Raw genomic sequence first — 11,233 nt, forward strand, 5'->3', positions numbered from 1 at the left:
AAGACAAATGGCAAATTAAGCCCCAGTCTGCTGTGTATGATAATATGAGCTTTCCACCCTAGACCAAGCTTTCACCCTAAGTCTCTGTTTGTTTGCATTTGCATTGCATTTACAGGGGGATTCAAGGGGTGGAGACAGGGGGCCCACTGACCTTACCACTGATAGCCTGCAGGTAGGGCTGTAAATGGGAGGCAATTGTTGGAATTCGAATTCAACCTCATTAAGAGTGATCCCAATTTGATCCGTTAAAATTTATATTGTATCTATTAATGAAGTTGATTCGGATGTAGTGGTTTTTACTAAATTTTTCATATGTTTAAGTTTTATATAAATAAATTTTAATTAATTTTGTTCATAACATATAATAAAATTCAATGATAGCTAGAATTCAAATATATATAAATCAAATTTAGACACGCTTATATCCAATTCGTTGGCAGCCCTATTGCACAGCCAATATATATTGGGAGGGATGCTGAATGACCATCTCAGCTTCTGGGCCGCCGGCTGTCCACTAGGGTGACCGTGAATCCATTTTTGTTTCAGACTTGACCGTCTTGCTTGCTTGTGAGAAGTAAAATAGTAAGTAAATTGATGTTGTAATCCCCACTAGTTTTATATGAAAGAGAATGGAAGCAGGGGAAGAGTTATTTATTAGGGAGTAAGGTAGGAGGCAAAATGATATAGCCCCAACTTTACATAAAGAGATAATTAAAGCATGGTGGTGCAAATTTTGGATCAGATTTTTAGGCTCAGTTTGGGAAAGTGTAAATACACATGTACAATGCAAATACAAGTTTTAAAAGACTATATACAAGGTTTTGCACTGTACATATTTGTATTTATACTCTTCCCAAACTAAGCCCTTGTATATAAATTTGCACTGCCAATGAATGAGACCCCAAATTTTGCATTAGGTAGAAGCGAATATCATACTAGAAGCATTCAACATGAGATCAAAGGTATCCTGATCCCTATATCTAATATTGATGATTCACGCTTCTGGAGTGTGGACCATGAACATGAAGAGAGTTTTTGGCTGTGTTGTGTGCATTACCAATACGCCAGAAGCCTTAGACTGAAGGAACGTGTCAAGTCAAACACTTTAACCATTTAGGACTGTGACACTATGTTTAGTTTGAGAAAATGAGAAGAGAAAGAAAAAAAAAAAAAAAAACACACACACAGAAAGCAATGAGATAGTTTCTAAGGAATTTCACAATAATTTGTTAAGATTTTCCCTCAGCTTTCTATTTTTCTTTTATTTTCTATGAACCAAAACATAGCCTTCAGGTGAAATCGGCTTAAAAACCGATAATCGAGAGTAATTTTTCTATTAACTTCTAATAGAATGTTAATACAGTTTATTAACTGCTACCCAAAATTCACTTTTTTCTTTGGCTTTTACTAGGAAAGAGATAAACCATCGACCAGAGTGATAAATAAAAGAAGGTTCGACTATGATATCAGAAAAATGTCTGACCAATCAACTGGAATCATAAACATGGTAACCAATGAGGTGTTATTTATCAAAATTCATGGGTGTGTTTTGATTGGTCATAACTCTTTCGATACCATGTCTTTCCCGTATCATAAATTTTCCCATAAAATAATGAATATACCTACTGCTGTGTGCCCCATTTGCCAGGATGTGGAAGAAGATCAGGATTCAAGAGCACTAATTTAAAAATTGTGACCTAGCCAAGCAAATCTGGATCACGATTAGGGATCATAGCGTTGGCTCTTTAATTCAGATGCGTCCATTGTGGATTAATGGGTCAATATGATAATTAACCTAAGGCATGAACGATGAGAATTATATTGGGAGAAAGTTGCCTTTATTCTGTTTGCCCAGAAATGAAGTTGATGAAGATTTTTAATAATTCGGACCTGAATCCTCCCCAGATCATTGGAAAAGCGACCAAAATTCTATTGATCATCACAGCATCAGGCCTGGGAAAGAAAGAGTATGTGGATCAAATGGAGGTTTAGACTAAAATTAACTTCAACACATCTAGAATCCATAATGGCCTCACAGACATTGGTTACAATAATAGAAATGCATGGAAACATACAGGAGTAAAGGCGAGGCAAACAGGATTTTCTTCAATCACAACTGCAGTAGCAACTGCACCAAAGAGGAGCACGTGTTGGGAAAAGAGATAGGAGCTACAAGTTTGGATTGAAAGTGATTCCAAGATAAGCACTGAGGGACCAAGAGGAACCTGCTTGGTACCATGGATTGATAATCTTTTCAAGGACTGCAAGAACATGGTAGAGGAGCAATCACAAATTCACAATTCAAGTACAGCCACAGTCGCATAGAAGAAAATCAGGATGCAGACTGGTTGGCTAGCATAGGGCATCAACTTGAAATCAATAATGTGAATAGTGTTCCAGAGAGAGAGGGAGAGAGGGTGGTAAACCGAACTGGGTAGAAAATTTTTACCCAGTTCAGATTTTCACTGTAAACAAACAGAGCCTAAGGGAACTGCCACCCTGACTGAAAATTTAGGTTGACTGAGTTTGCCATGATTGGAAAACATGGAACCAAACCAACATTTGTTAAGGCTAGGCTTTAAGTTTCCCACATTACCAACCTTTCTTGTTAACTTGGCTTAAACCAGACCAGACCTAAACCATTCAGGTCAATCAGCTAGTTTTTACAAGCAGGGAAATTTGGTAGTATTCTACTCTCTAAAATGGCCTTAGGCCCTATCCAACTTGGCCAAGTTGTACCTCTTAAGTTTCATTCCGAGCAGGAAGTATAGTAATGCTCTCTACTCTCTAAAAGAACCTATCCAACTTGGCCAAGTTGTACCTCTAGTTTCATTCTGAGCAAGGACGTTTAGTAATGCTCTACTCTATAAAATGGCCTTAGACCCTACCCAACTTGGCCCAAGTTGTATTCCTAGTTGCATTACCTAGTGCCGGATTCATAAGCAGAATAGCCCCAGCATGCTGCAGTGACCATACCATGGAATCAAGAAATTAAACCTTTCTATGATGATTACAAATACCACAAACACATGAAATTTTTGACAGCAAGCGCCTATGGTTTGAACCCTGAAGCTTGGAAGTCGGGTCCAATCTCCATAACTGCATACTTACATTATAAGCAGAAGCATGGCCACACATATCCCAGTCCAGGTAAATTATTGGCTCTCAATATTTAGACAAAAGCATATTTACTAATATAAAAGCTACAACCTACAATATTTAAGACAATCTATCAACAAAATGGCTTAAGATAACAGTACTTACAGTATTCTCTGACCAGGGAGAACATGTGGTTCAAGGAAAAACATACCATATAGCAAAAGGAACCATTCTCATTTTGTAGCTTCAATTTCACCTGAAGGTACAGCTGCAGCTGCCCCATTTGCAGCATCTTCTACACGTAGCTGAGCAGATACATTATCAATGGCAGAGTTCAACTGTTCTATCTTCTCTGTCAATATCTTCCTTGTTTTCTGTGGTTAGAATAAATAGAAATATGGTTAGCACTATGAGAGTATGCACACAGCAAAACAAAAAAAAAAAAAAAAAAAGAAAGAAAGAAAGAAAAGAGTCCATGAATTTGGTTGCGATCAGTTTCATGTGGATAATGTGAATAGCATATAAAAGATTCTTCCTCAACTTTAGAGGGTGGGAAGAGTCTAGCCTGTGGAAGTTCTCAAATGAATGAAAGAGAATCAAGCAGCTAACTCAGAATATTTTTTTTTGATCAATCAGCTAACTCAGAATATGATTGTAAGGGTTCAATGGGCCAAGAGGAGCACTAATTCCATGGCTGACACCTTGGCTAAACAGGGGGTGGGAAGATCTAATTTCTTTTGGGCTATATTGTAATAGGTGTTTTCAGTTCTCTAAGTGAGGGTTAAGATGTCTTACCCCTCCAATCTGGTTGTAATTTCCATATATTTTTAATAAAATTACTGTTATTGATTAAAAAAAAAAAAACTTTAGAGGGTGGGAGTGTTTGAGAAAGAAAGCAAAACTACTTCTACAGGAGCCACTGGATTGGGTAATTTAGGACATTGAATTTGGCTACAATCATGTGGATACGTGAATATAAGTGCACAAGCCACAAAACAGGGTCTGGATTACCAAAGGTAACTCTGAAGAGCATATTAAACATTTATATTCAAGAAGATAGTTTTTAAGGCACCAAGGCGAGGCTAGGCGACGGGGCGCCTTGTTGCCTAGTCGCCTAGGCGATGGATTTTTTTTAAGTAAAACCATATATCCTAGGGTAGTTCCCTAGGTTCCATAACCATCTTTCCTTAATAATTATCCATAATTTTCATAAGAGAAGTATAAATTTCATGTTTTAAGTTTAGAAAATCAACATTTTATGAGAAGAAAAGGAACAAAGGAAAGAAAATTAAAAAAATATATATAGGGGCTGAACCCCTACTTTTGTTATAGGAAAAGAAGAAAAGAAAAGGTGGAAGAAGAAGATTTGTAAGAAGAAAATGTGTTGATTAGACAAAATTTTAAGTTCTTCCCTTGCTTCTTGGTTCAGGTTCTGAAATCTTTGAGGATTCAATCAAGGATCAAAACTTCAATACAATACACCCCGTATCGGGTGTATTGTTGTATCTTTGGTGCCCCAATACACATGTTTACAGGTGTTTTCGGGAACCCATTTTTTAAATTATATATATATATATATAAATGAAATTGAAAACCAAAGAAATAAAAAAATAGGGGGAGTATCATTATAAGTACTGATACACCTCTGCCAATACACAGAGGTGTATCGATACTTTGAACCATGGGTTCAATACAGCAGTTAGCAATGTTTGTGTTGATTAAACCCTAACAAATAAGAAAATAATAAAAAGTAATTAGTACATAAACACATAAAAATGAGTACTCTAGTTTAATAATGCCTATTTTATAATTATAATGTCAAAAAAATAAAAATATAAAAGTATTTTATAACATAGTGCACAAAACTACTTGGCGACTGGGCGAGGCAAGCCTCCAAAGGCGCCTTGTCACCTAGGCATCGCCTTGACAACTATGTTCAAGAATAATAAACATGATCAGGTGGCACTATTATTCCCTCCCATACCAGCATACCCTAGGCTTATTTTTCCCTTCATTAACCAGAATGGTTACTTAACATAATAAACAGAAGAGTTCCACTGAACTCAATGCAATAAAGCCTTATCTAAACTATTTGGCATTGACTGCTATGAATCCTGTTTCAACATTCACCATATCTAGGGCCTTATTCCCTGCTAAATTATGAGTTTGAGATAAAACAGAATATCCTTTTAAGTCCCTCCCATAAATTTTTTCTAGTTCGGCTTTTCCAAAACAGGATTTTCTGCTTGCAAATTAATATTCAGAACTTGGAATATATCTCTCCCCTACTTTTCAAAAATGGGCAATCATGAAGAGGAACAAATGTACCGGTATGAATAAGAATCCCTCCATGAGAGAACTGTTTTACTCAGCAATAGAATTCAGCCAATGGAAACTTGGCAATACAACTTTTCCAAAGGTAGATCACAGAGCAAAACTTTGGACTGTTGATAAAAAAACAATAATGAAAAGAAAAGACCTGTATATCTTCATATCATAACCTAATTAGGGTGTAGGAACCACTATTTTAAAAGGCGTGGGAGGCATACGCCTGGAACCACGCCTCCAGGCGAGGCACTCCCAAAACTCCCTAAGGTGTATGCCAGAGGCGCAGACACCTCTGAGGCGTATGCCAGAAGCGCAGACACCTCTGAGGCGTACGCCTCATGCGCTTTTTTCATGAGGCATATGCCAGAGGCTCGCTTCGCTCGCTCACCTCTGCTTCAACAAGACCTCCCCTTTCAACTAATGTTATTCATCTTTATTCTTCTTAATATAAAAAGATTTTTATTAAAAATAAAGAAAAAATGATATCCCCCCCTTCCTCCTTCCTCCTAACCCCCCTCCTCTTAAGGAGGCTTATGCTTCCTTGTGTTCGGGAGGCTTACGCCTCACGCCTCTGGGTAGAATCCCCAACAAACCCCTTGCCTAAAATAAAAGAAAAGAATGATCAAGGAAAATTTGAGAACAATCCCCAGCGGTCTCTAGAATAAAGTGTCCATGGGTAATCTCATGCTCATGGGCCATATCGAATATTTTGCAGTTAATCTTTGCAACATGCACTCTGTAGTATGAGCTGAAATTCATTCAATTAAAATACTAATGATAGAGTTGAAATTGAGTAAGTAAGCAATCAATAAACAACAGAGAACCAAAAAACATGTATTAACTACCATAACAACTGCAAATTTTTCAATTGTTTTTCCAAATATTTTACCAGCAATTGGATTGGCATAGCATATATTAAAGTTAAAATTGAGTGTAAATAAAACTAGTTAAACATAAAAATAGCTATTCCTGTTAAATATCCAAAATGTATAATGAACTCAACAGCATTTGCTCACCTCCAAGGCTTTTTCTTCGTCATAGATAAATTTTGGAAGCTTTTTCATCAAATCTTTTTTGTCAGCACCAGCTAGTGCCTTGCTGATCTGTAACATAGTGCAATTCCTTATAAAAATGTTTGATTGTCAATCCAACTAAAAGGACAACATGTTTAATAAATGAACTTTTAAGCAGGCTGTTGCCTACAATATTAATCCTTAAGAAATGTTCAACTGTCAATCCAACTAAAAGGACAGCATGTTTAATAAATGAACTTTTAAGCAGGCTGTTGCCTACAATATTAATCCTTAAAAAAATGTTCAACTGTCAATCCAACTAAAAGGACAGCATGTTTAATAAATGAACTTTTTAAGCATGCTGTTGCCTGCAATATTAATGATCACTCAAAAAGTCAAAAGCATCACATCAAACAAGCTGATAGGCCCCCAATTATCCTCACGTATGCCAGGAGAGGGAAAGGGCAGCGCAAGCCAGGTCAGCAGTCGGTTGAGGGAAATGTTTAGATATGCCAGCTGGGCATTGCTAGAGGAAGTTAGTTATGATATCAGGAGGGAATATTCTAAAGGGAGTTAGTTATGATATCAGGAGGAAATATTTCTGGAGGGAATTAGTTAGGATGTCAGGAGGGAATATTTCTGGAGGGAGTTAGTTAGGATGTCAGGAGGGAATAATATATGGGAATTTCTGGATAGGGGGAGGGGGTGTGTGTGGTGATAAACATTTTGAGTGTTTTGGGAGAGCCGGCGTGATGTGAATTTTGATGTTGGGGATTTGGTGTATGTGAGGGTACGACCTTATCGCCAGCAGTCTTTAGCTCACCGAGTCAATGAAAAGCTTGCCCCTCGTTTTTATGGACCATTTGCTATTGTGGAAAGAATTGGTGCTGTCGCTTATAAACTTCACCTTCCTCCAGATGCACGGATTCACCCAGTTTTTCATGTCTCTCAACTCAAAAAGGCGATTGGTAACCATATCTCTTCTCCTGTGATTCCTGCCACTCTGTCTGCTGATATGGAGATGCTTGTGGAACCAGCTGCCGTGCGCGGTGTGCGTCCATCCACTATGCCTGGAGTTACTGGTTTGGAAGTACTTATTCATTGGCAGGACCTGCCTGATTTTGAAGACTCTTGGGAACCCTTTGACTTGCTTAGAGACCAATTCCCTCATTTTTACCTTGAGGACAAGGTTATACTTTGGGCGGCGGGTAATGATAGGCCCCCAATTATCCTCACATATGCTAGGAGAGGGAAAGGGCAGAGCAAGCCAGGTCAGCAGTCGGTTGAGGGAAATGTTTAGATATGCCAGCTGGGCATTGCTAGAGGGAGTTAGTTATGATATCAGGAAGGAATATTCTAAAGGGAATTAGTTATGATATCAGGAGGGAATATTTCTGGAGGGAATTAGTTAGGATGTCAGGAGGGAATATTTCTGGAGGGAGTTAGTTAGGATGTCAGGAGAGAATAATATATGGGAATTTCTGGATAGGGGGACGGGGTGTGTGCGGTGAGAAACATTTTTGAGTGTTTTGGGAGAGCCGGCGGTCTCTCGAAGAACCGACCACTGTTATTACTCTCCATTGAATGAATACAAGTTTCTTTTCATTTGAGCTGTGTATTTTCACTGAGTGCCTGTGAATTGTGTGTGAGATTTTCGGGACATATCACAAGCCTTTACTGATCAGGACTATCTGATCATACAGAACAAAAAGGGCCACTTTAGCACTAAGTTTGCAAGTACATACTACCCCTGTCAAGCTGCCAAATTATAGAATATTGGCATGAGGTCCACCCAGTATGTGATCAATGTACTAGAAAATCTAAATTAATGGCAACACAGCAATAAATTCAGATGAATTATATGAACTTATAGCCCAAATTAATACCTGAGGTGCAAATACACAACCTAGTGCTCCAACCACTATCCCTCCAAATATAAAGCCACCAATAAAGATACTTGAACTGCTTTGTTTTCCAGCATCCCCACTGCAGTTGACAAAAGGACAACAAACCATAATTAAAAATGATGTAGTTTACTATGCTTGTGAAGTAAGAAACAAATATGGGTGATAGCAGTTTGTGCCTCTGTGTTTTGTTCATTTTTGTGATGGGTGGGGATATTGAAGACTTTCACGGAGAAGACTGAAATAACACTATTTAGACACTGTATTGTTAAAGCAAAAACTCAACAATAATAAAACCAATAAAACATGCAGCATGGTTTCATAAACGCAACGGGTAATGTGTGAGAAAGGAGGAATTACAGGGAATGTTAAATAGATTTTAGAACCTTCCAAGTTAACATATAATGCTCATGAAAGAAATACAAATGTCAAACTTAACTGAAAAAACAATACTTACAAGAATTGTTTTTCATCAGCCATATACAGGCATCTCTTTTCTATGAACATGAGACAATTTTCAATTTTTTGCCAATTAGTCAGTAATAAATCTTCTTGAATATTAATATACTCAGCCTAACTTTAAACCACGAAATATGATTCATTCTAAGAAAAAAGACTACTTCATCTCCAAGCTTACAAAGTAATGTGAATAATATCTCTAAAGAATTGATTACATGCATAGATTAGTACCACATACCCACCACACGATATACAAATTTGGAATGCTAAACTTAAACATGACAAATTTCATGTTTTCTCAACTCTCCAACTTTCCATTTATTTTGGGATATTAAATGACACTGTCACATCCAAAATCCAAAAGAATAATGTATAACTCATATTCAATTCAATAAGACCAATATATACTTTGTATGGATAAATGGTTATATAAGAGGTGATCATTTCATTATCAAATAAGGTGGAAGAGATTAAATGACTTGAAAAAGGTACATGTAGAAGGGATGAACCACCAGTGCAATTCTCAGATTAATGCACACAATCTAAGAGTGAGATCTTTGATAAAACCAAAAAATTCAAACATCTAATTAGTAAGGTTGTGACTCCACTTGATAAGTAGGTATTACCTGTACCCTGCTTGAACTGAAAGTGACCTATTAGTGGAAAGTTTTGCTTTCCTCTGGTGAATCAAACTGAAAGACAAATTGCTGGGGCCAATGTTCACAAGAGACATGTCCACCGGCTTCAAGGAAGAACCTAACAGAGGATATGAAAAGTTCAGACAGTCTAAGTTAACCTATAACAAACAAGAATCATGGCAATCAATATGGGGCATTCATAATCACATGAAACAATATTCCATGCAGTTAAAAGATTAAGTGGAAGCATATGAATGGTCAAATGCTCCAACATATGTGTTTCTACTCACAAATTTCCCCACTCAAAATTTCAGAATTGGTGCATTCTAATTAGTGTTAGGAATTTATTGTAAAAAGATCACTAATCACATTAGACCACAGAACTAGAGATAATAACAATTAACAATATTAAAAAAAAAAAAAAAAAATAGGAGAGAAATGAGAATGACATCAAAGTCCATGTACACCTCTCAAGTTAAGCATATAATAAGCGTAGGTGTTATTCGTTTTACTTTGTATTTACAGTGATCTCGTTGAGGTAAATGGAGGCAGAACTGAAGTAGATATAGCCCGTTTCAAGATTCTTTTTGGTACTTAGGATGTGCACCAGTCATCATTAGCCCTTTCGTATCACATTAATCTCCAAGCATCATCCTCAGTACTTCAACCATCTAATAGAACTCTAAACTGATCTACTACACCAGCTTCGAGGATCAACAAAAATTGTTTCAGTATGGGTATAGAAAACAAATTCAGTGCTGCCTAAATAATTACCAAATTTAATGACAAAAGCATAGTTGGAGATTAGAGACACCGTGGGATATACAATCTAGGTAAGCAGAATACACCCGCTTATCACAGGGCACTACAGAATTGCACTATTTAAGGATCCCTTTGACTAATTCCGAGTCCCGTTCTTATGAAAGATAATACAAACCCAGTTAACATTCAAAAGTTACTTGCTGGACACGAACTAATTAACTGCGTGCGGTTTCTGGATTTTAATCGTAGTCCGTAGAGATTACCAGAGCCATCTCCTAATTTTTCTATTATATTCCAGAAATTAAATTTGGACTATGTAAAGGGAAAAAGAAAAGGCCAAGTCAGCCAGAGCACCATAAATTGCAGAATGCAGAAAATAGGTAAAACCAAGCAACAAACCAAAAAAGAACCAAATATGAAGAGATTACAGAATTACAAGATCAAAGTAAATTATAATAGATTATCAAAGAAGATCACAAAGAGGAAAAAAAAGAAATTTATGAGATGAAAAGTATTATAAACTTGTTAAGAGAGCAATTACCTGATGATAGCTGGATTAGAGGATTCTTTGTAGGAAGAAATGCATTTGCAAGAGCGGTCATCGTTTACGAACTCTCGGAGAGCAGAGACAGCGAGAGAGAAACGGTGATATGCGGAGATTTGAGTGAGAAAGTTTTTCAATTTTCTGCTGTTCTTTTTGTGTTCGATAATATTGATGTTTGTGGGCTGAGGCCGTGTAGCCTGAAATATTTAATTCTCTCTAAATTTCTAGAGGTGGACTACTGACCTATAAAAACTCTAATATTTAATTCTCTCTCAAGAGCCCCTTATATTATGGGGTCTTTGCGACAAACACCCTCTAACAAATACCTCCTGCCCGTTAGTCGGATGATGAAATTGGAATGTATTAAATATCAAAGGGTTTGACTATGATATGGAAAATATATGATATTACAAAAATAACTGACCAATAAACTGAAATCATAAACGAAGGTGTTATTTATCAAAATTCATCAAAACTCTTTCCATA

At 36.9% G+C, this 11,233-nt stretch overlaps 1 protein-coding gene across 4 annotated transcripts; it reads right to left on the reverse strand.

The window, feature by feature from the left end:
- Window positions 1-1,721: 1,721 nt before the first annotated feature.
- On the reverse strand, window positions 1,722-10,960 carry LOC104606829 (uncharacterized). 4 transcript variants are annotated; one of them, XR_016077146.1, is made up of 7 exons: window positions 10,745-10,960; window positions 9,430-9,559; window positions 8,327-8,426; window positions 6,444-6,530; window positions 3,311-3,473; window positions 2,076-2,128; window positions 1,722-1,953 (listed from the first exon to the last, which is right to left on the reverse strand). XR_016077146.1 is itself a non-coding variant. In XM_088889310.1 (6 exons), exons 1-5 carry the CDS (start codon window positions 10,803-10,805, stop codon window positions 3,333-3,335), a joined length of 519 nt encoding a protein of 172 aa, XP_088745436.1. In that variant the 5' UTR covers window positions 10,806-10,960; the 3' UTR covers window positions 1,722-1,953; window positions 3,311-3,332. The 4 variants fall into 4 exon arrangements, 3 of the variants coding, with proteins under 3 accessions (XP_088745436.1, XP_088745435.1, XP_010270521.1); XM_088889310.1 differs by lacking the exon at window positions 2,076-2,128; XM_088889309.1 differs by lacking the exons at window positions 1,722-1,953; window positions 2,076-2,128 and adding an exon at window positions 2,981-3,210.
- Window positions 10,961-11,233: the final 273 nt, after the last annotated feature.

The sequence above is a fragment of the Nelumbo nucifera genome, chromosome 6 (assembly GCF_055504915.1).
Source record: "Nelumbo nucifera cultivar China Antique chromosome 6, China Antique-T2T, whole genome shotgun sequence".
NCBI lineage: Eukaryota > Viridiplantae > Streptophyta > Magnoliopsida > Proteales > Nelumbonaceae > Nelumbo > Nelumbo nucifera.